The 25,095-nt window shown below is 41.9% G+C and overlaps 2 protein-coding genes across 4 annotated transcripts in view; one reads left to right on the top strand and one right to left on the bottom strand.

Annotated features, from left to right (window-relative positions):
- Positions 1–25,095, bottom strand: part of UBAC2 (UBA domain containing 2) — a 244,254-nt gene that overhangs the window by 28,807 nt on the left and 190,352 nt on the right. For both annotated transcript variants that reach the window (XM_083501338.1, XM_083501337.1), the window contains 2 exons: positions 2,572–2,695; positions 747–794 (listed from right to left, as the gene is read on the bottom strand). In XM_083501338.1, coding sequence (XP_083357464.1) covers positions 747–794; positions 2,572–2,695 — 172 coding nt within the window. The remainder of the gene's footprint in view (positions 1–746; positions 795–2,571; positions 2,696–25,095) is intronic.
- Positions 6,695–17,400, top strand: GPR183 (G protein-coupled receptor 183). Of its 2 annotated transcripts, XM_083501324.1 has the most exons (3): positions 6,696–7,801; positions 8,015–8,182; positions 14,120–17,400. In XM_083501324.1, the coding sequence occupies exon 3, from the start codon at positions 14,149–14,151 to the stop codon at positions 15,229–15,231; it is 1,083 nt and encodes a 360-aa protein (XP_083357450.1). In that variant the 5' UTR covers positions 6,696–7,801; positions 8,015–8,182; positions 14,120–14,148; the 3' UTR covers positions 15,232–17,400. The 2 variants fall into 2 exon arrangements, with proteins under 2 accessions (XP_083357451.1, XP_083357450.1); XM_083501325.1 differs by lacking the exon at positions 8,015–8,182 and having other exon boundaries at positions 6,695–7,801.

Genomic DNA, 25,095 nt, shown 5'->3' with positions numbered 1-25,095 from the left:
TATTTGGTTGGAAGCTGCCCAGAGTGGCTGGGGAAACCCAGCCAATGGGCAGGGTATAAATTAATAATAATAATAATAATAATAATAATAATAATAATAATAATAATTTTTAACCGTGGTTTGTTGAACAAGCCAGCATCAAACACAGAGCTATTCAAACAACCCAGTTTGTTGCCCCAGCTTCCTCTGTGAATATCCAACAACTGCGCCTAACCTTTTGTGTTGCCTAAAAAGGCATCACTCCATGCCCAGTTCACTGGCCAGCTGTAGAATTGGTGCAGGGAACACAAACCCTCTCCTTCTGGGAAATCTCCCGCAGCTCTTGGCAAACCCTGAAGAAGAAACCCCCCTAAAGCATTCCTCCCTTCTATCATTCCTATCATGACAGTCCTCTTTGTAATGGATAAGTACTGACAATGTATAGATTTATAAACTGTATCAAAGGCTCTATCAGTTACCACTGGGATTTCTTTTAATTAAATGGAGTGTAGAGTACTTGTAATGTAGCAGCCATCTCTCTGTGAAAGCTAGCCTATGTACTGAGCAACGGAGCAAGCTGGAAGGGAAATAACAGGCAAAGTTTATGTGCTGAACCATTTTGGCCACAATTTTTTGTTGTTATTGTTGTTAAGAACCTCAGCTGAATTGAATTTGGTAAAGGCTGTAAATATTAAAACAGAAAAGTGCACGTGAGTGCTGAAAACTGTTAACTTGTTGTAAAGAAAACAGTAATGAAATACACTTACCAGCCCACTTAAAGCTACAATCCAGATGTAAGACCCAGAAGTTAAAAGCTACAAGACAAAAAAGCACAGTTTAAAAACGCAACTTTTATTACACAATGCTTTGGTTGAGTATTGCTACCAATAAATAATGTAGCAGATATCACAGTAAATCTGTGTGAGTAGGAAAGTGATCGAAACCAAAGGGGATAGAACAAGAAACAAAGCTAGACCACAACCAATGAAAACACCTTGGTGGAAACAATTTGCCAGTTAAATCTTTTGGAATATGGTGTTTCAGTAATGGTACCTGGTTGGTGTGGGGGGGGGTGAGGGGTTGAGTCCAATTGCATATATAAAAAGGAGAGGGAGAATACAGTTGAAAAACCATGCACCAATCTGCTGGCGATTGTTGTGCAGCAAAGTGCAACTGGATCTGACCCTTTTTTCTTCAGAATTTACTTCTACAGGCAAAGATGGACTTAATGACTTTTCTTCATTAGACTCCCCATCTCTACTATTTAAAAACAATGGGTAAAATACTTTAAACGGAGAGAAGGGTTGGAAAGGAGATACAAAGTTACAGAAAGATGAGACACAAGAAGATGCTGAAGCCAGAGAAAGAAGTATTTAAAAGGAAACGGTTCTGTACATAGTGCAGGAGAAGCAGAAATGAGTAATAACCTGACAGTGGCATATTCATCCCCCCTCTTCTGCAAAATGTTAATTAAAAAAAACCAACCCCAAAATGAACATGGAACAGATGAATAAAAAACAGGCAATTTCCGCTGGCCATTGTATTTATTTTATAAATTATGCTATTGTTATGTGCAGCTCTTCAACCTTTTTAGAACTTTCAGTGTGTAGCTCTTTCTGGATCAATAATAATTTTTTAACAAGTCTTGCCACTGAATTCTGACAAACTGCTTGAATGTGTGCCATATGTTGGACAGGCATTTAGTCGGCACGAGAAAAGCACATTCAGATTGCAAAACCACATAACCGAGCAAAATCTCTGTTGCACATGGTGAAGTTTTTAACGGCACACCTACCAGTTTGTCATGATAAGAAAGGAAAGCACACCAAGAATAACTGAAGCTGAGATAAACATCTAGACTAGTTGCTAGCAGTTATCGCCTTACTTGTAAGATAAAAATGATCAAAATAACAGACTTTGCAGAGCATGTACTTTATTTTCCTCTGTTATTAGGAATAACGAATGGCTCTGTCAACAGAGCCAGGTTTGAGGCTATACTCAAGGGATGCATTTCTACTTTAAGATTCCAAACATCAGCATCTGAACTGAAGTTATTATTATATTAAGCAGAATGCACTGCTCTGTTAACTATTCAGAAGACAGAGACTTCTGGCCAACCTAGGTCCCTAAGACTCCCAGTTCAAGGCCCAGGGGCTCCAGTAGCCTCCTGTTTTCTTAACTTTTTTAAAATACTCATTTTTAAACTCCAAGGAGAACCATCTCACCCTACCTAATCAATAAAATTTTGTCAATGGGAAATACTAGACATGCAGAAAGTGGGCTGTTATCCACTAACAGCTATGGAAAAGGGAGAAACTATGGACACTCACTGAATTCCATTTTCCACAAGGTGTCTGGATTACTGTCACTAACATTTGCAAAATTAGCGAGCACTTCAGGTTCATCATGCAACTCCATGCACTGCAGCATTAATTGAAAAGTTCCCAATTCAAACAATTCTATTGTGTCTTCGGACTAAATATTTGGAAACAGAGTATATAATACGGGGGAGTTCTGGAAAACGCTGCAAGGAAATGAAAGTTGCTGCACTGCTAAGTAAATGAAAAGCAAGCAAATCAATACATACTGTACCTGCAAACCCAATATATAGACCAGTGTCTTGTTTGTGATGGAAAACTGGCCTAGAATTTGTGTCACTTGCACTCTTGGAATGGAGCAATAAAATGGTACAAAAAGAGCAAATACAGGGCCCAAGCTGTTGAGACAAAATACAGTACAAAAATGGGGGGTCAATAGAATTTGTACAAAAAAGGTTTCAGCCTCTCTCCCTTGACTGATTTTGAAGTCAAAACATGTCTCTCGGTCTATTAAAAATGTTAAATGCTGTGCCTATCTTATTTAGAGCAAAAATTCTACGAATGACCAGAGGCTTTCCCCTCCCCAGATTAGCATATGATGACAACAACCCAGAAGGCTGAAAGACCCTTGCCTGCCTCCCATCTACACAACCCTGTAGTCCATCATTAAAACTGCTATTGCTGGATGAAGAATGATGAACAAGGCCCACTCTCATCTAAGCACCTATCTAGCATGTCAGAGGTGAGGGATTTCACCTGCCTCTTTTCTGCATGATCCATTTTTCTTCATCATACTTGGTTAATTTGAATAACAACCAAGAGACAGAAAGTAGGAACTGGCTTTCACAGAAAGACTTGCTTAGAAAACTGCGCTCCATAAAAGCAGTAGGAATATATTTCAGTATAACGATGGTAGCTTATCCTGAGTAGCTACTTTTACTTAAAGAACAAACAGCAAAAGAGCATAATACACATAATATTTCCGGGCGGTGGGGAGGGAGCAGTTTATCAAATTCAAGTAGAAGAAAAGCAAGAAAACAGGAATTTCAAAACTCTGATTCACAGCCCTCTTCACGACACATCACCACCTATTTAGTGTCTCTGTGAATAAAAACATGAAACCATGTGCTTAGAGGTGCAAGACCAAAACACAGAAGTTTTTTATTGTAGCAAGGTCACACCCAGTTATTTTTTCCGTAGCATTTCTCTGGCTCTCCCACTTTGTTGCACATACAGAAGTTACTTTGAGTTATTTTGTTCTCTCTTAAGCACCTTCTCCCACAATGACCAAATGTTCTCTTGCCTCATACATTCTCTTAGCATCATTTCCCTCAAAGGATAGAGAGCAATACTGAGGAGGAAACTGCAGCTGGGTGAGCAAGGAGCCAAATGTCATTGCTTCTTGTGCTGCTTTTCACAAACCTGGTGATATGCATTTTCTCCTCTGCTGTGCTCTCTCACTGATTTTATCTTTAGGGACTGGACATGCTCGGGAGCAATGGCTCTGTGAGAATAGTGCTACTGCCATACTGGTTTTGCGGGAAACCCCTTTGAGACAGGCAGCCATGCTTGTGTACGTTCCTTTGCTGATGGGGCTTGAGGCCAAGACTGTGGTACAACGCATAAAAGAATATGATCCAGGAAACTGAAGTGCTCATGAACCTTTTGTGTGGTCTTAGGCAAGTCACTATTTACAGAAGTATTACTAGCTTTCTAAATGTAAACAAACAAACAAACAAACAAACAAACCATTGAACAGAACACCAACATTTCCTCAAAAGCCAGTCAATGCTGGCTTGAGACAACCCTCATCTTGGCTTCCTCCTTCAGTTACAACAAGAGCCCTCAGAGAGCTGCTACCTCATTTGAAGGAGGTAGCCAGTGGTCTTCTAAAGTCAGCCTCAGGTCTCAGGAACTAAAGCTCCCAACAGATGTACATTACTGGTAATCTGTTTTGCTATAAATCAACAGAGCATTGGCCTGGGGAGGCATAAGATCCTCACATCAGAAAATTGTTAGGGAGCTATATTTCTAAGGGCATTAAAAAAATTAAAATTCTGACATGCGTAATGCAAGTCAGTGTGACGCCCTTGCATGTAAACAGGTTTTTAATATGGAAAATACCAGTATAAACTGAAAATGCAGTCCTATCTAATATGTTTGAAAATGATAAGAGAGCCCAGTATGTCTTCTGTCTGTAACATGGCAACAACTAATCGCAACCAAGGTTCTGGTAGTGCAGGGGTTCTCGTATGGCAGACAAGAAATCGAATGCCAGCTGTATTTCCCCCCTACAATTCCATCTGTATAAAGCCATGTGTGGACAGGTCTTTGATAACGAAGATGCACAGGCAAAAAATTCTCCAGAAGCATCCTAACCATGTAGTTCCTTATTCTCTGTGCTTTTGAGGTTTTGCAACTCTCTATCACAATGCCCATTTCTTGTTAAGTAATATGTTTACTTACAGAAGAGGTTTCACGAGACTGAAAAAACCTAGTCAAAGTGCTCGATGCTGTCTATAATAAAAGTTCAGCCTTGTCTCCATGTGCACCAAAATAAGACTATAAGGTTCTGCTGGATCAGATTAATGGTCTATCTCACCTAGCACCCTGTTTTACAGTGGCAGCTTCAAGCATTTGGGAAGGCTACAAGCAAGCATGAAGGCAACAGCTCCTCCCTGTTGTTTGCCCCTTCCCTCAGTCATTAGTATTAACATTACCTCTGAACAAAGAGCCTATATTTACAAGTCATGATGAATAACCACTGATAGATCTATTATCCCACGAAGCATCTAATGGCAGCAGATTCCTGAGGTTATTTATGCACTGTGTGAATAAGCACTTTCTTTGGTCTGTCCTGATCTTACTGTGAAAAGCTGAGTTCTAGTACAATGTTCTAGTACTGAGTTCAGCAAAGAAGAATCTCTCTCTATCCTCTTTTTCCATACTATAAATCTCTATAAACCTCTGTCATGGGTGTAGGAAGGGGGGGGGGCGGTTCGCCCCGGGTGTCATCCCTGGGGGGGTGACAAAATCCCGGCTGGGCGTGAGCTCTGAAATGTCAGGACTTTGCAGATAACTTGTGAATCTTAGCAGCATTGACAGTACCCCAGCCTAAACATATGTATGTCTTTTCCAGAGGGCTAATGACAGGCTGATGGCTGAATCTTAAGCTACTGTACATTGCATTTACCATCTCTGTGCAATGGAAGGGACATTGCTGGACAGTAATAGTAATATCTGAAAGTACCTGCAATGAAATATAAAGAGTTTGTCTGCACCAACTAATTTTCATGCCCTTTGTATTTGCAGATACTTAAGTAGCTTGTCCCATTACCCATACATCTCATGATCCTTGATAGCTGGCACTTCTACTTATAGTGTCTCAGCAGGAAAGTTAGTAACTCACCAGATACTAACTGCAGAAAGTTTGGTGCCTGGTTTCTCTTGCTTAAAAGGAGAGAATTCTGTATTATCCTTTAGCATGAGCCACCAAAAACATTGCAAAAGGTGGAGAAGAGCTCGTGTCGTGTAGTAATAAAAATAAAAAGGGTGGGGTGACAAAATCCCGGCTGGGCGTGAGCGCAGCCATGCCGATCGCACCCCCTAGCCGGGCATTATCGCCACCGTGCCAGATTGAGACTATAATTCTTTCCAACAGACAGTGCAAAAGAGACTTTCCCATGATCAGCAGACTTCCCCATCATCCCTGATCACATGGTATATGTATCAATGGTGGGGAGGCAAATGTTGAATGCACGTTAAAACTGAACATATCAGGGGAAAGGGTAAAACTGTATGGAAAAGCATTCAGATATTTGGCATTTGACAGAATCCAGCTGCAAATAAATGTCATGGCACTGTGGATTACGTAACTTGGATTTAAAAGCAGCTTCCTCTGTATATTTAACCAAATTTGCTATTGTCAGCATGTGTGATGCTCAGGCCTGGCCTAAGACATTTTGCAGCCTGGAATTACAGTAATTTCAGACACAGAAACTGAGTGGACTCACAGTGGAACAACCTCTTCTGCTGTACCTGAGGGTAGATTAGGAGTAGAGATGGATTTGAGGAGAGCAACCAGTTCAGTCACACTGGGTGCAGAACATCAGTGGCACTGCAGGGGGCTCTGCAACTATTATGTAGAATGGAAGGTGAGGGGCCAGGAGGGGGCACCAAATTTTGGCATTGCACAGGGCTAAAATTTGAGACCCCAAGTTACACCACTGTTGTTAGCAAGCTAGCTTTGGAGGTTGTTGCAGCCCCAACCTGAGGCAGCTGCCATATTGCTTAATGGCAGTGAACTTTGGAAACATGTTTCTTACGTACAAACAAGAGCACCACAAATCATGTTTAATGCATCATTGAAGTCGCACTAAGTACTACAGTATTTTGATCACATGCCTACATTAAAAAACAAACAAACACCTGAGCATTTCATTGCTTTTTGGAAAGACTACACTATAAAATACTAAGCAGGTGGCAGCTTATTAAAAATGGCACATCACACAGCATGTTAATAGCTTGCCTCTTAACACCAGTTAACTGTCAGTAACTGAACAGATATGACTGCAGACTTGATTACATTTACAACTCATGGACTGATTTGCATTAACTGGTGTGGAATTTACTTGTACAAAATCCCCCACACTAAAATCAAGAGATGCTTCAGGGAATTGACATACATAGATACCCCAGGTAATTTCCTATGGAATGACTGCTTTTTAGTTTAGGCTTGTATCATCCCATTCATTATGTAACACAGCTTCTTCTTTTTTAAGTCGGGGAGGTCCTGAAAACCCCACAAAACAGACAATACAGAATACAGCACCACGACCCTTTCAAAACGTTTTCCATTTTTTGTCACAGAAACCCACGAGATGCTTTAAGTTCTTTAGTCAGACCATGATATACAAAACCCATCTACCCCACAAAACCTCACTTTTCACCAAAACCTGATACTTGTTTCTAGGTAAACAAAACATTGGCTAAATGTCAAGTAGACGTCACAGTTCTTCCCTTTTGAGTGTGGCAGCTTCTGTTTTGAGTTGGCTTTCTTGTCTAGCTAATTAGATTTTATTTGTGGATGTGTGCCCTTGCTTGCCCTAGGTGTTCTCTTACTGCTAAAGGAAGACCACACTCTCATTCCTATTTTATATTTGAATGAGGAGAACAAGCCCCCGTGTATTTTGGGGGGCTCAAAATTTAGAAAATGGGGGGAGATTGTCCAGAGTTGTTGAACCACAAAGAAACCGTTCACCGCCAGCTACTGCCTATTGCCTGCCCAAATGCCGCTGCAACACCCAATCAAAAAAAGGCCTTGCCGCAGTAAAAAAAAATCCTCGTCTTATACCCGGAAAAGTACGATACCTTTCTGCCATCATGATATGAAGTCTGGACCTTGGTTTCAAGAACCGCTTGTGCTGAGATTATGATATCTGCAACAGTGCTGAGCATCCACACCATAGCCCATCAGGCTAAAATATAAACGCCTTCATCTTACGGTAGATATCATATCTAGCAATTTTAACTTTCCCCTCTGCTTTTCTGACTTTCTTTTTTGGAGGGGAACTGATGAAGTAAGGTTTGGTCTATGAAAGCCACGATCTATCGGTTTCTTTTTTAAATGCCGTTAACACTCTTGGGTGGGTGGGGGGAAAGAGGCATGAAAAACATGAGGTGAATAGATGCTGTCACTTCCCATACTGTTTTTTTAGGTATACTTCAGCCATAGGGAGGGGAAATGCCATCACCTCCTTAAAAGGGTAGTCTGACCTAATCACTCGTAAGAACAACACGCAAAGGGGAAACAGTTGCATCTGAAATGTGTAGCAAGTGCAAGCACCACACAGAGGACTTAACAGAGGACTTAAACTACTGATAAAGTGAGTAGAGGGAATACTATGTTCCGTTCTTTTTCAAAATAAGGCATTTAAACAGCTGTGGGAGTCAAATTTTCTGATGTGACTACGAAGCAGGCACTTCTTTAGACAGGAGGGAGAAGCAATTTGTGGAGAATATTTATGATACAGCAATGTTCATAGAAGGATGTAGCAGAGCAAATTGGCAATTAAACTTAAGGGAATATGTAGGGATGGAGAGCCTCTCAGAAGAATAAGAAATCAAGAAGAGAGACTTTTTAAATGGGGGAAAATTTATTGATTATTTCAGGACATATTGTAAACAAAATAAAACATTAGCAGAATTGACATAAACACGTGCAGTAAAAGATAACTAAGGAGTGGATAAAGGAAAATTTATAAATATATTTGAATTAGATATGCAGTAACAAAAAGATATGAAAGAAATAACTGCAGAAAGGAGGGGAGGGAATTCGAGGGGAAGGTAAATTAAATTTGTAAAGAGTTTGCTTTTCTTGCTAAAATGTTTCAATAAGTTGAAAAATAAGAAGCATGTAGTAGTAGGACTGTAGTTAACATCTGTTGCAGGAATACAAATAACTTTAATTTCAATTGCAACATTGTTAATGTTTCTAATATAGGTATTGGGGTGGGAGTTAGAACCGGGAACTAAGCCTTATATTAAAAGTGTACTAGAAAAAAACAACTGGTTCAGTACAAATTTTTAAAGAATAAAGGATAGGTACTTATAGGATATGAAGTAATATTAAGCTGTTATTTACAAACTAGTTTAATCACTATTCATGTTTAAAGAATGTGATAATGACTTTACAGTTCCCTTTTAAAAATGGATTTTTTCTTTAAAACTTTTTATTTTTAGGATGCATTAAAATGTCTTCCCTGGGAAAATTGTTCTAAAGTAGTCCAGCCCTATGCATGTTTTACAATATCTGGTGCTTTTTAGATTAGAAAAAAGGCAATCAAGAAGGGACATACAGAGGTGTGAAAAATACTACACAGTGTGGAGAAAGTAGGCAGAGAGACTTTTCCCTCGTTCTCTGCAAATTTCAGGAGACACAAAAAGAAGTGTTTTTTCACACAGCACATGAGAAAACAGAATTTGCTGACATGTTGTGATGGGCGCCACACCATGACTTTAGAAGGGACTTAGACGATTTTGTGGAAGATGAGGCTAGCCTATTCATGATGGTGGAGTGCTGTCTCAAGTAATGGAAATGGTATACCTGTGAATACCAGTTGCAGGTGAACATAAATGGAGAAAGTGCTGTTGGGCTTCCTATAAACATCTGCTTGGCGACTATGAGTAAAGGATGCCAAACAAGATGGGCTTTGTTCTGATCACAGAGGGATGCGCATGGCGCTGCGGTCTAAAACCACTGAGCCTCTTGGGCTTGCCGACCAGAAGGTTGGCGGTTCGAATCTGCACAACAGCATGAGCTCCCACCATTGCTCTGTCCCAGCTTCGGCCAACCTAGCAGTTTGAAAGCATGCCAGCGCAAGTAGATAAATAGCTGTGGCCAGGAGGGTAAACAGCATCTCTGTGTGCTCTGGCACTCGTCATGGTGTCCTGCTGCGCCAGAAGCAGTTTAGTCATGTTGGCTACGCGACCCTGGAAAGCTGTTTGTGGACAAACGCCAACTCCCTCGGCCTGAAAAGCGAGAAGAGCACCACAACTCCATAGTCGACTTTGACTGGACTTAATATAATAATAATTTATTATTTATACCCCGCCCACCTGGCTGAGTTTCCCCAGCCACTCTGGGCGGCTCCCAGTCAAGTGTTAAAAACAGTACAGCATTAAATATTAAAAACTTCCCTGAAGTTGTCTTTTAAAGATAGGATAGCTGCTTATTTCCTTCACATCAGAAGGGAGGGTGTTCCACAGGGTGGGCGCCACTACTGAGAAGGCCCTCTGCCTGGTTCCCTGTAACCTCACTTCTTGCAGTGAGGGAATCTCCAGAAGGCCCTCGGCACTGCATCTCAGTGTCCGGGCTGAACGATGGGGATGGAGACGCTCCTTCAGGTATACAGGACCGAGGCCATTTAGGGCTTTTAAGGTCAGCACCAACACTTTGAATTGTGCTCAGAAACGTACTGGGAGCCAATGCAGATCTCTCAAGACCGGTGTTATGTGGTCCCAGTGGCCACTCCCAGTCTCAGGACTCTTAAGCTGTGGTGGTGAGTGCAGACCCCGTCCCTTAGGCCTGATGGAGCTGGCTGGAGGGGGAGCGGTCTTCCTAGCACTCACAAGCGCAGCAACAGCAACTTTACCATCCAGAGGTCCTTTACCTTTTTTTTTAAGCTACCTGTTCTGATCAGCACGGCTCCTCTTTTGTTCTTACCCCCCACTGATTAGATTTACTCCCAAAGAGGTATGCATAGCATTGTCCCCACATGATCCAAACCAGTCCACATTTATACAGACACTGCGCCCACTGGAGCTTACTTCCAAGTAAGCATTGAAAGGGGGCTTCAGTCCTCGGATAACATCCAAGCTGCCTGCCCACTCATGCAACGGAAGCTAGTGGAACAACAGGATCCCTGGTTTCTCTTAGAATCATAGAATTGTAGACCTGGACCTTGAGCGTCATCTAGTCCAACCCCCTGATATGCAGGAATCTCAACACGTGGTTCCCCTGTGTGTCACCCGACCCTCTGGAGCAGATTTCTGGCACACACAGTGGGCTACAGGGGGAAGGAAAGGAAAGAGAAGCTCTGCTATGTGTGTGAACGCTCACACAACATTGGATCTCACTCCATACACAACATTGGATCTCACTCCGAGTGGTGTATTAATAGGCTTCACAATGTTTTGTTGTTTATGTTAAATGAACAGTGACCTTGTAATATACTTTGGCTTTTTAAGTGGGGCAGAAAAGTAATATTCACAATGCATTTTCTCATATCTATTTTATCCCACAGTAAGTTTGACCCCCCCTCAAAATAACAGTACACTCTTATATTTATATTCAAAACTCAGTTACACTGTATTCAGCGGCACTCATTAAGATAAATGTGCATACGATTGCAGCCTCAGACTTTTTATTTAAGAACAACTGCAAATCATACACTTTCAAAAAGTGTTGTCATTGCTTTCACTGTGATAATGATCATTGCACTTTATGTATATTTGACAGTTAAATCTTATTTTAATGTACCAAATCTGACAAGTTGAGGGTTATAGTTGTGTATCTTTTAACCACTTCATTAGAGTGAAAGGTTATATACATGCTGGTTTGTATCACTGCAGAATGTATGTTTAATGCATTCAGCAACTCATTTTGACATCTCTAGGGTTCTCTGCCAATTCAAGACATTAATAGATATGACACTAAGAGTTTTTCACTTTTCACAGGCAATCACATTTCAAAACTGCACACAACTATATCCATATGCTATGTCCCCATTAGATACTGGTCATCCTCACATTGGCAATAATTCAGTATCATTTTGTGTATGGACACCTGCATTTACTTCACTCATCTCTTGATATTTTGACAGGCTTTCTTCTTTATGAACTAGATAAATTTACAAAGCTTATTTTTTATCTATCACAATTTTTCCCTGGACACAAAAATCTGGAAAAGGACATTTGATTAATGTATTGAGTTTGAACAGAATATGTAACAGAACCGGTATACTTAAGCATAAAAACATACTAAAATGTTACAAAATCTTCTTTATTTTGCAGTTGTGAGCTCTGATTTGACATTGTGTGTATATGCAACAACCCTTAAAGAAGGCTAGAATTGCACCAATCAGCCACAGAGTGAGAAGAGGGATGGAGGGGGACTTTTCACAGTTTAATCAAGCGCATACTTAACTTTGTCCTGTTCAAATAACCCAGCCTATTTGTGGAGTTCTCACTGTCCAATACATCTTCCATACACAACTATAACCATGCAGAAATTATTGAAATGGAGGAGCGTTTCAGCCCACCAATTCCCACAGCCCATCAAAACAGATAATGAGGATTCCAGCTTCCCTTAAAGAGCTGTGCAAACGCTCTGCTGGCTGTGAGATAGGAGGATCACATCTATAGCTCCTATTTCATGCATTTCTGTCTAGGGATACAAATACAGATGCTAGCTTCTCAGCACATAAATCCCCAGGTTAGTTCAGGGCACTGCTATTTCTCTAAGCACAACAAATTCAAAAACACTTGACGCAAACTGCTGTTAACATTGCAACTACTGGAAACCCCAAAATTAGGAATCACATATAAATAATATTGTGAAATACACAGAAGTTGGGAGGAGCAGTTCTATCTATTCATGTCTCCTATTAAAAGCTCCCTTGCACTTGAAACAAAAAACCATTAGGAGTTGTGCCAGCAAAGTCTCTTCCTTCCTCTTTTCTACATCTGTTGTCTCCACCCGCCCCCCCCCAAGCTAGGTTAGTTTTTGTACTTGCACAAAACGTTATTCTCAATAAAAACACCATGGACTGAGCTCTAAGTTGCTGCTGCTGCAGATATACTACAAATCGAAGAATATATCCTCATCATCCAAGACAGCTAGTGAGGTGCAGAAATAATGTTACTACAAACTGAACTAATGTCCTGTTTTTATTAACTGTGCCACAAGACCGCTTTGTAACACAGTTGTGAAGCAATCTGTGTGGCTGAGGGTTGCTAACTATACAACACACTAGACTGAGCAGAGTGAAACTCCATGTAAGTTTGGGAGCTGAAAGCCACACAACCACTTCTGCTGCCACAACCAACCATTGTAAGCTTTCTAACCACTGTGGAGTGTAGATGAATGAACCTAGACTTCATTTCTTTCCCCTCATACAACCATAGCCATTCAGGATGGAAAAATTGTTGGACTAGTGAAAAGGTTTATGAAGTAGTATGTACGTGCAAAGTTTCATTTGGTAAATAAGGAGCTACTGTGCTGAAAGTGAGAGGTGGGTTTGTGTACCGGGGTGGGGGGAGGGTTCTTAATGGGCGTGCAATCATAAAATAATATCACAAACTTATTTCCCCCGTCGACACACCATGAAACAAAGGGTGTGCATGGGTGTGAAGAAGTGAGTCTGAGCATGTTGGAGGTGTTTGGGGAGAGGATAGAAACTCTTGAAACAATGCAAAGGCAATTCACATGAAAGAAGTTCACACACAAAATACTGTACTCGTTTTTGAAAAAGGAAATCTTCAGAACCTACTTCTAAAATGCTAGAGAGCTGCAGTCAAAGCTTTGACTGCTTTTGTTTTTTTAAAAAAGTAAATGAATGAATAAATAAATATATTATTGGCTGCTTCCCTGGCCTTTGAGCTCCCACCTCTGTTTGCTTATCACTTTCCCTTTAATAGCACACAACTGCTTCCGTTCTTAAGACTGATGTGAGGATTACAGACAGAAGTTAGTCAGGTAGTTACCAGAGACAGCAAGCCATTGGGATGGGTGGTCTTTGGAATTTCCATTCCCAGGGAGAGTGCATGGGCAATATTTCACAGGGTGGAAAAAAATAGTCATATCAGAAAATTTGACAGTGTATTTTGCAGCATGGCAATGATTTAGTTGACCTGGTCTGCCAACAATCCTTTGAGACAGAAAGTTCGTTCTGTCATACTGTTCCAAGTCTAGTGTCATGGTGTCAGTTTCAGAAAGCAGATTTCTCCATTTATTAATACTGCCAGTGAGCATTTAGGTTAATCCCGAAGAAACCAGAGGCATGGCTTTTGGCCCTTCCTTTCAAGTTATTAACTTGCTTTATCTCATTTCAAACTTCTGATCTTCTATAGAATGCCGTTTTGAAATCCAAACTTAAAGAGTTGGAATTATATTTTTTAAAAGAAGAAGAAGAAGAAATAATTTAACTACTAATTTAACTACTTGGTTTTACACAAGGCTAACCTATTGACCACTTGCAATGAAAAATATGATTGCCTATATTAAACACAACACCCCCACCCCCTTTCTTCTGTTTTTCTAGGTCTCCTAAACTTCCTGGATATATCAGCTATGGCCAAAGCCTGGGCCACCGCTGCCTCGACAGTCAATCAGACTAATAATTCAACTTGCGACCTATATGAGCACAGCGACACGGCACATATCCTGTTGCCCATGTTCTACAGTGTTATTTTCTTAATCGGAATGCTTGGAAACGCACTTGCTTTGGCTGTAATCGTTAAGAACAGAAAGAAGATGAATTCTACTACTATTTACTCAACGAATCTTGTCGTATCAGACATTCTTTTCACTACGGCGTTGCCTGGAAGAATAGCATACTACGCACTGGGCTTTCACTGGCCATTTGGAGAAGCACTCTGCAGACTCTCAGCACTTGTCTTTTACATCAACATTTATGCCGCTGTGAACTTCATGACATGCCTGAGCATTGACAGGTTTGTCGCCGTGGTTCATCCTTTACGCACAAAGATCAGAAGAGTTAAATGTGCCACGTATATCTGTTGCTTTGTGTGGTTTCTTGTACTTGCCCAAACCATTCCATTGCTTTTACAAAAAATGTCATACGAGGAAGGAGAAAGAATAACATGCATGGAATACCCAAACTTTGAACGAATTGCAAATCTCCCTTGGATACTTCTTGGAGCCTGCCTTCTGGGGTATGCATTCCCCCTTGGGATTATACTAGTCTGTTACTCTAAAATTAGTTGCAAGCTCTGCCATATTGCAAGAGAAAACCCGCTAGCTGAAAAGTCCGGAACCAACAAGAAGGCTTTTAATACAATTATTTTTATCATCGTTGTCTTTGTCATCTGTCTTACTCCGTATCATGTTGCCATTATTGTATACATGATTAAGAAGATTGTACTTAAAGATATCATTCCATGCAGCAGTCGGCAAATCTTCCAAAAGACCCTCCATTACACTGTTTTCCTGATGAATTTAAACTGCTGCTTGGATCCTTTTATCTATTTCTTTGCATGTAGAGGATACAAAAGAACAATCATGAAAATATTGAGACGTCAAGGAAGCATATCACTATCGAGCGCTGTCAAAACAGCTCCTGAGGAAAGCTCTCGTGATATAGGAGACACACAGTTGTCTCCCCTTTCAACATCTCTAAATGGAAAAAGGTGAACACAAATTAACATTTGAAACGTGCTTAGAGTTTCTATTTCAGAAAACATTGGTAACAGTAAAAACCATGAACTATTTCTTTTTTTTTTAAAGGAGCTAATATTTTTATTCTTCCAGGAGTGGCGTGGATTGGAGTGGTGATGTAGCACATGTAGCCACAAGAAAGAGAAAAACTGGCATTGTATTTGCTTTTAAAATTTGGTTTCATGTCTTTGTTTGTCCATGTTGCTTTATCATGGGGTGCAGTTATGTATATTTCTTTTTCTGAATCTCAGGAGCCCAGGCAGGAGAGTGAATCACTTTGTGATTTAGGACTTAGACAGAGAAGCAAGATAAAATTAAACTGAATGTTTAACTCCAGTTCATTCACCTTTAACACCCATGACTGGCACAAGGGATATACCTGGAAGGGAGCATGTAATCATCTTTGCTTTTTCATAGGTAATGAACTATATAAAATCATTGTTTATATATAAAAGCCTCCTGTCACAAGAAGGGGGTGATTTGCCTAATCTACCAGTGTGACTTTCCAATATACCATGTGGCTCACATAATACGTCTCCAAGAATATGCAGCATGCTGGCAAACAGTAGAGTATGAAACTACCACAGCTGGGCAGATGGTAAGCAACCAAGATAGGGAGGAGGTCAGATGCAGGGTGCGGCTAAGAATGGCACTTCTGTTCAGTAGGAAGCCAGTCAGTGATTTAAGCAAAAAAACACCCAGTCTCTTAGCTTCTAAAAAACAAAGAAGAAAATAGCATGTTGTACAAGAGGAAGGAGGGAGGGGTTGCTATCCACCATCAGCAACATCTGCATCCTAAAAACCCTTTGTTGCAATTCTTCTGGTTTACTTTTCATACTGTTTTGTTTTCCATTAGTGAGTTCTTTTGCATCCTGATCCTGGGACTTTTTGTTTGTGTTTTTGTACCTACGTGCTTTCCTTTCTCAGAATCTGGGGGTCGTTGGATCACGATGGGCTTGCTTTTTTTAAATCCCAAGCATACATATAGGCAGCTGTGTTTTGGCAGAAACCAATAACCTTGCTCGGTCCCTGCTCCTGCCAACCTAGCAGTTCGAAAGCACGTCAAAGTGCAAGTAGAGAAATAGGTACCGCTCTGGCGGGAAGGTAAACGGCATTTCCGTGCGCTCCCCTGGTTCACCAGAAGCGGCTTAGTCATGCTGGCCACATGACCCGGAAGCTGTACACTGGCTCCCTCGGCCAATAAAGCGAGATGAGCGCCGCAACCCCAGAGTCGGCCACGACTGGACCTAATGGTCAGGGGTCCCTTTACCTTTACCTTTAATAACCTTGCTTGGATTAAGGGTGAACTATGATAAATTAGTAAGCATGCAAGGGAAGTCATTCATGGAATAAGAGACTGAAGAATGGGTAGATATGTACAAAAACATATATTTTATAAATTCAGCTAAAAAAACTCTCCAGTAGGAAAAGTAAAGCAATGGCTTAAAAACTGGCTGTTACGAAAGATGTGTCTATAAAATTAGAGATATTGTGGTAAAAGGCAGTACCTAGTTTTATAAGGCAATAACTCTCCCAAGTACGAAACCCAGAAGCAGGAACAGTGATTGGAACTTGAGGTTTGGATGGCACAAGCTACCTGTAGTATTTTTAGAGACATATCAAGTGAAAATTAGGTGGTATGTTTCATTGTGGGAGTTCTGATACCTCCTGATGTTATAAATAGTTGTGGACTGGGACCTAAAAGCAGTTGCTCTGTAGTAAAACAAGCAGTGAACACGTGGCGCGTGACAGCTGCCCGTGCAGGTGCGGAACCGTGGCAGAGCTCAAGCTAGCAAAAGAAGAGGAGTTAACACCACTACCAGTTCTCTTGCAGTGTCCTTCCTTCCATTTAAGGATTGATAGATTTTAAAACATCAGAAATGAGTTAGAGGAGCATTCCCATGTGAGCCTAGTACTAGGTAGCATGAAGTGACAGATGAAAAACAGCCTGATTTTTAGACTTTTAAGGGTGGTATTTTTCTTCTTCTAAAAATCACGTGTTTGACATGTTAATTGGTCTGAGACACATGGCAATCAGCAACGTTGTTATTTGTCTGAAGAAGAAATGTAACACAATATCTATTCTTTAGGAACATATACAAATATAGTCAAAGCAAATTAAAACCATCTACTTGCAATATCCAACCTATGTTCATTTCGCTTATTTATATTCCTGCTATTTTCCTGGACGCTTTATTTTTAGTCTAAGAGCAAGAAAAGCTGGGTCTACAAAAAGGTACCAATGCCACATATGCCTATTATAAACATTGCTGTAATAGCAAATTTGAAGTCAAGCCAAAAAAACTAAGAGTTTTACACGATAAAGGCTTAAAGAACTGGCTCATATTAACTCAACACCCTTTAATGTAAAGCTAGTGAGGAATGGTGCCTTAAAGCACTGTTCCTCACGGTGGGCTGAGATGGAGCAGTTAGCCTGGAGCCACTTTCAGGTGGGCCTCCTTGCAGCTGCCTGCCCAGCACCTTCTTGCTTGCCTGTCTCACCCACTAGCCATGTCATAGCCTTTTGGTTGGACCAACTCCTTGCATGCTGAACAAAGGTGGTCACGAGATGGAGAAACTGGGGGAAGAAGGAGGTGGGAAATAACGTCTTCCCTCAGTGCCAGAAGTTTCGCCATCATGAACCCAATACAGTATGTATTAAACCAGGGATGGGGAAACTATGGCCCTTGTGATGCTGTTGGACTGCAACTCCCATCATCCCTGACCATCTTCCCATGCTTGCTGGGGGTTAAGAGAGTTAGAGTCTAACAGCATCTAGTGGGCCTCTGGTGCCCAATCTGTACATTAAACAATACATAATCGTCAACATAAAAAACTTGTACAAACATACACACACAGAGCAGAGAGTACATAATATTTAAAAAAACCAAAAACAAACTAACTAACCTGGATGATAACACAGTTCTATTACTTCTGTATTACTGTTGATGCTGAGACAGTGTCTTGACTGAAGCTATTACAGTGGTACCTTGGGTTACATACGCTTCAGGTTACATACGCTTCAGGTTACAGACTCCACTAACGCAGAAATAGTACCTCGGGTTAAGAATTTTGCTTCAGGATGAGAACAGAAATCATGATCCGGCGGCGCGGCAGCAGCAGGAGGCCCCATTAGCTAAAGTGGTGCTTCAGGTTAAGAACAGTTTCAGGTTATGAACGGACCTCCGGAACGAATTAAGTACTTTACCCGAGGTACCACTGTACTGAGTTGAGATTTGGACCATCAATTGTATCCCACCCTCTTTATTACTACACGATACAAGCTCTTCTCCACCTTTTGCAATGTTCTTGGTGGCTCGTGCTAAAGGATAATACAGAATTCTGTCCTTTTAAGCAAGAGAAACCAGGCACCAAACTTTCTGCAGTTAGTATCTGGTGATTTTCCTGCTGAGACACTATAAGTAGAAGTGCCAGCTATCAAGGATCATGAGATGTGTGGGTAATGGGACAAGCTACTTAAGTATCTGCAAATACAAAGGGCATGAAAATTAGTTGGTGCAGACAAACTCTTTATATTTCATTGCAGGTACTTTCAGATATGACTATTACTGTCCAGCAATGTCCCTTCCATTGCACAGAGATGGTAAATGCAATGTACAGTAGCTTAAGATTCAGCCATCAGCCTGTCATTAGCCCTCTGGAAAAGACATACGTATATTTAGGCTGGGGTACTGTCAATGCCGCAAAGAGTCACAAGTTATCTGCAAAGTCCTGACATTTCAGAGCAGTATCTCATGATCTCCCATTGTGGCTTCATCCTTGGCAATGAAGAGGAAGGAAGTCTGGTGACTTAAGTCTGGCAAAAGGTACTCTTCCCTTTATAAATGTGGTCTCACAAGGCAAAAAGATATTGACAGTATTTTCAAATGTGATTATTGAGCAAAATGCTGCAGACAAGCTGGTAATTAGCAATGATAATTATCAGTGTTGTCACTAGTTAATCCTTTGAATTGTAGAAAAATTCATGTATGGAATCTGAATATATCTGGCTATGACGAAGAAGGTGGTACCCAGACCTAGAGCTAACACACTCACTGAAATCAATGGAGGTTAATTATGACTGACTAAGCGAGATGAGCGCCGCAACCCCAGAGTTGGCCACGACTGGACCTAATGGTCAGGGGTGCCTTTACCTTTACCTTTTTAAAATCTGATTGATTTCATTAGTTGTACCTAAATCTTTAGGTGCTGCAGATATATTCTTAGAAGAAGGGATCTTCCCTTCACTTTTATACTGGAGGGAATGCCTGTTCTAAGTGTGCCCTTGCCGCATGCAGCTTTTATTTGTATAAAAATAAAGCACTTTTTTTAAAAAAAAATATGCCATCTAGTTGAAAATGTCATAGCCCTAGTAATTACTGGTATGTTATCCCCTGAATCAAGTTCTCTCATACAGGAGATGAGAAACCAGCACAGGAACACCATCTCTCCTGCTCCTCTTCTTAAAAAACCATGGTTCTCATATCTTCCATGACCAGACATGATATTAGTGTCAGCAGCAAAAGAGCCAGTTCTGCTACTGTACTGGAGAGTTGGTACCTGACACTGACAATGGCAGAGATAGTGGCAGAATTCCATACAGGCCCCTTGTACTGCACCCTATAGGTCTTTTCAGTCTTTTTCTGAGCTCCAAAGAACAATGTGCAAACACGTATTAGTTCTAGCTTTAGCTGTGTTATACATAACACTACATTTGGGATTTATAAACGTGAATAGGCAGAACTCGCATATTGTGAAATACGATTTCACAATATCTGTACAACTAGGTCTGTGACCTCAATGGAACCTATTGTTTAGTTTGACTTTTTTTCCAAGTATTTTGAGACATGGAATCGTGTTTAGGAAGAAAGAAAAAAATGCAAATTCTCACTCTTTGGAGTCAACCTATTATCTTGAAATACATTTAAGAATAACCTGCAGTACAAACTCCAACCCAAACAGCACACTTTTGGAAAAGTTATTTGTATATGTATTTCCCACTCGGATAAAAACAAACCAATGTTTCAGTTGCAAAGCTGATGAAATTTCTATACCTTCCTCTAAGCAAACTTTTTTAGAAAATGAATAGATTAAGGTCAACGCACATCTGTATGTGCTTATATAAGTTACCAAGGCAGAGACACAACATGCGGTTTATGTTTTGAAATGCTTTCTCAGAATAGCCCGAAAACTTCCTCCCAAGAATGTTTCACAACATGATATCCATCAGTAACAAACAAGAAAAGGAAGCGAAGGTACTGCTGGCAAGACACCTTTCTCATTTGATTTGCCACCTCATTATACCTTGCCGCTTCTAACCGCATTAAGCACTTTTTGTGTGGTGACAATATTGATTGGAAGTGAAATTGAGGTTTTTCAAGGTGCTGAACCAGTCCTGCCATGCAGCTACTTGTTGCAATTGCCAAATTTTGTATGAACTTTTTCGTTTTGAAAAGCATTTCTCCTAAGGCAATGGCAAGAAAATACATCACCAAGTATTATACGAAATTTTAAAAAGAGAATGAAGTCAAAGCTTTTCTAAGACAAAAAACCTCCCTTATTTCCGTGAGCAGCTGTCCTGGTTTTACGTCTACAACCAATTCAAGAAAGTCATTCTCTGCACAAAGAAAAGGGGAAATAATCATAGTTTTACTGCAAAAAATAGGCAGGACTCACACAAGTGCCTTTCAAAAGAGCCTTGCAGTTAAGAGGAAGTTTGCCCTTATCTTCCTTGATGTTGCTGCTTGGAGTGGAAAAACAAAGAAACGTAAGTGGGCTTGCTCAGATGCCGGGGCTCTGGCAATTACCCTAGGATGCAAGGTGATCTTATTGGTTGTGTTCATTTATTTAATAAAATGTATGCACTGCTTGATTGTAAAAACAACAACACACCACAAAGCAGTTTACAAAAGGATCAAACAAATCAATAAAAAAATACAACAATAGTTTAAAACATGCAAAAAGTTGAAATACTAATGATGCACACATGTCCTCTTCACGTGGTCAAATCTGCTCACTGGAACGGGGCCTGTATCAATGCTATGTTGGATGGCACTAGCAAAAGTGTTTTACTCATTATGGCAAAGAGAAGACTAGATACTGTGAAGCAGCCTTGGGAGATAATAAACTGTCACATACAGGTCTGTTTCTCTCCAAACAAACCACAAACGGAAGCCAAGGTCCGTTCCAGTATGCTGCTCATTCACTGTAAGTCATAAACCATAAGCTGCCGTGACATGTGAACCAATCCACAAAATCCAGGGTTCAAATGGTATTTGAACCTGGATTCCCATGTCTAAGCCCCAAGTTTTGTCTAGCTGATGAAATATCACTTTCTTGAAGCCCTACCATATCAGAGTAAGGAATCAAGGTACTTTTGCAAGATATTGCATCATCCATGTAGACATTTGCGAGGTTGGTGGAAAGAAAAGAACTTGTGATTTTTAAAAAGAAAAGCCTTTTGTAAGCCTACAGCTAGGAGTAGTTTTATGAATAGTTTCATGGATATCAACAGTTTCAACAGCTATGCCAAAGTCACACAACAGTTTGCAACCCATAAAGTCGAATGCAGGTCAACAGCTGTGTAGACAGTCAACCAAGTGGTTGATAAAGTTTTGGGGGGTGTTGTCAGCTGTATGCTGATGACACACAGCTCTATTCTCCTTTACATCTGCAGGCGTAGCAGTGGATGTGCTGGACCGGTGTCTTGCCTCGATAATGGACTGGATGAGAGCCAATAAACTGACCAAGACGGTTTGAGCATATAACATCGATCCTGGCCCAACTACACCATGTGCCAATTAGTTTCCAAGCCCAATTCAAAGTGCTGGTGCTGACCTGTGCAGTCTTACATGGTTCAAGACCTCAATACTTTAAGGACTGCCTCTTCCCATACAAACTGACCTGGACCCCGTGCTTGTCATTTGAGGCCCTTCTCTATGTCCCCATCCCCAAAAGGTTTGGAGGGTGACAAAACGAGAACCAGATTTTTTTGTGATGGTTCCCAGTCTGTGGAGTGCTCTCTCCAGACAGGCTTGCCTGGCAACTTCATTACATGTCTTCTGGCGCCAGGCGAAAACATTCCTCTTTACTCAGGCCTTTGGCCATTAAATAAGCTATGGCCTGTTCAATGTTGGGAGGGGGGCTGTTATTATGATAATTTTTAAAATTATGCTGTGCATTATTATGCTCTGTATTTTTTAAAAATTATGCTGCGTAATTTTTTTAATGTTGTGCACCGCCCTGGGATATTTGGCTAAAGGGTGATAGATAAATCAAATAAATAAATAAATCTCCTGTATTTACTATCTGTGCAAGGCTGCAAAAACAAAGAGAATTTTCAAGGATCTGACATACCACAATATTCAGGGGTATAGGCTGGATCTGGCTTGGTGGGTCACAAGTTATGCAGGCTATGTAAAAACAAGTTAGTCCCTAGATATAGTAGGAAGCCTGCACAACTTATGGCTGAACAAGCCAAACACAAGCCACCAGCTATTTATTTGGCATGCCAGGAGGTTGACACTCACACATGACCATGGCAGTTTTTACAATCCTAAGTATGCAGCAAAAACCAATATGTTAATGAAGTTTGTGGGCTGCATTTGGCTTGATGGATCACATATTGTAAGGTCTGATCTCTTATGTCAGAGTTAAGACAGTCACATATGCCACCAGCAAGTCAAACTACTGTATTCCATGACTGCTCTGTAGCAATAATAGATACTGAACAGTAGAGGGCAATACAGTTATGTCAGGGAACTGCCATCAGAGCATCAGGTGGTGGAGGGACTCAGGCAGGATGAAAGAGACTCAACTGCTGAAGCAGGGACCAGCAGGGGGAGGAGTGGGTCTCTGAGGGAATGCGAGCAGGAGGGAGGGCTCAGGGAGGCTTCCAGCGAGAACAGTGGGGAGGTATCGGAGTCTCCCATAGGGAGACCCACACCTCGCAGGAAACTGTCACGCCGTGAGTCCAGGAGACGCGTTTCCGTTAAGGAACTTCTTTGCTGGAAACGCTTCCGCAGACAGCCACTGTCGGACTCTACTAGTGACTAGAGCAGACATGTCTGAGGAGCTCCGTCACACACGGAGGTTTGTGGGGTCGCACAAACTCTGAGGGAGCACGTTTTCACGCACAAGCAGCTAATCAAACCCTCACAGCAGTCCGACAGTCTTTGTACGCTGCCTGTGCAAGAGAAGGCATCATGAGCGAACCAACCGGAACCGGAGGAGCAGGGGCTGGAGCTGGTCCAAGCTTGGAAGATAGATACCGAGCGTTGGAGGTTCAACTGGCCCTGCAGACGGCGAGGCTGGAGGAGAGAAGGGCTCAGGATGCAGACAAGAAGGGGAGAGCCACTCAATTCCCCAGAAAGGTACCAGGATTGGTGCAGAAATTTGGGGGGGACCCCAAGGACTACCATGCTTTTAGGACAGAGATGCAATATGCCCTTAATGTGCAGTTCGATGAGTTCCCTGATGAGGAATCGCGAGTTGCTTTTGTAATTGGGCATCTTGAGAAAGGGGCTAGAGACTGGGTTCGACCCCTAATGGCAACGCACAATGACATACTAAAGGACACAATGAAGTTCTTTCGTGCAATGGATATCATGTTTTCCAGCGATATTGAGGAAGGGGTGGTGCGCAGACAGCTAATGGCTTGTAAGCAGGGAAGTCGATCTGTCCGTGAATATTGGACTGAGTTTACCATGCTGATTCACAGACTGAGTTGGGATTTATCGGCGGCACCCGTTCAAATGCTATTTGAAGAAGGTCTTTCTTCGGGGGTGAAAGACGAGCTGGCACGGAGCCCCAGGGCGGAGTCTATGGATCAGCTGACCAAATCTGCGCTGACCATAGGAGCGCGGCAGGAGGCAAGAGCCTTGGAGAGGCGGGAAGGGAGAGGGGAACGTTGGAAGGAGTTCCGCATTCCAGACATTCCTGAGCCAGCTTTCCCGCCGGCAGAGCCGATGGAAATTGGAACAGCGCGCGCGCGCGCATTTTCAAAAACCAGCGAGGGAGCTAAGAAGGAGGGAAAGGGCCCCCGGAAATGCTATCTCTGCCAACAGCCAGGCCACTTTGCCAGAGTCTGCCCCCAGAGGAAGGAATGGCAAGGGATGGTGGGAGCTGTTGAGGGGGGAGAAGAAGGGGGAGCGGAGCAGGTAAAAGCCAACGCCTGGTTGCCACAATTGGGGCACTGCAGCCAGGCCAAAGAGCAGTGAAAGTGCCCGTGCCAGAAGCTCCTCGACCTGCTCTAGTGATTGAAGTGTCGCTAGAGCTGCAGAATGGGCACCCCCTAAAAATAAAGGCGCTATTGGACTCAGGCAGCTCCTGCAATTTTATGAGCAAGGAGTTTGCTGCTGAACACCAGATACAGACCATCCCTTTAAGCAACCCCCTGCAGGTGACCACGATTGATGGCAGGGAGTTGTTGGGAGGAGGAGTCCGCTTGCAGACTGTCCCAAGGATAATGAGGGTGGCAAGGCACACAGAACTGATAGCGTTTAATGTGGCCACCCTGGGAGGCGCTCCCATTATTTTGGGAATGAGCTGGCTAGCTCTACATGATCCGCTGGTTGGCTGGCATCAAAGAGTGGTGTCCTTTGGTTCAGCACATTGCCTAGAACACTGCAAAGGGGAGAAGGGTTCAGCAGGGGCCCAAGCCACCCTAGCAGGGACTGAAGTAATGGGGAAGGTGAAGGTACCACCACAGTATGCAGATCTCAGCGACGTGTTCAGCGAGAAGGAAGCTGACCAACTACCACCTCATAGACCCTTTGATTGTCAGATCAATTTACTCCCTGGAGCACAGCTTCCCGTGGGCAAGTTGTATGCCATGTCAGA

The sequence above is a fragment of the Podarcis liolepis genome (assembly GCF_965112155.1).
Source record: "Podarcis liolepis genome assembly, chromosome: 4".
Taxonomy (NCBI): domain Eukaryota; kingdom Metazoa; phylum Chordata; class Lepidosauria; order Squamata; family Lacertidae; genus Podarcis; species Podarcis liolepis.
Note: the sequence above shows the minus strand (reverse complement) of the source record. Positions and strands in the feature narration are given on the sequence as shown.

What these genes read in the sequence shown, in the direction of transcription:
- GPR183 (XM_083501325.1), top strand. Translation starts at nt 14,149, where the DNA reads ATGGCCAAAGCCTGGGCCACCGCTGCCTCGACAGTCAATCAGACTAAT.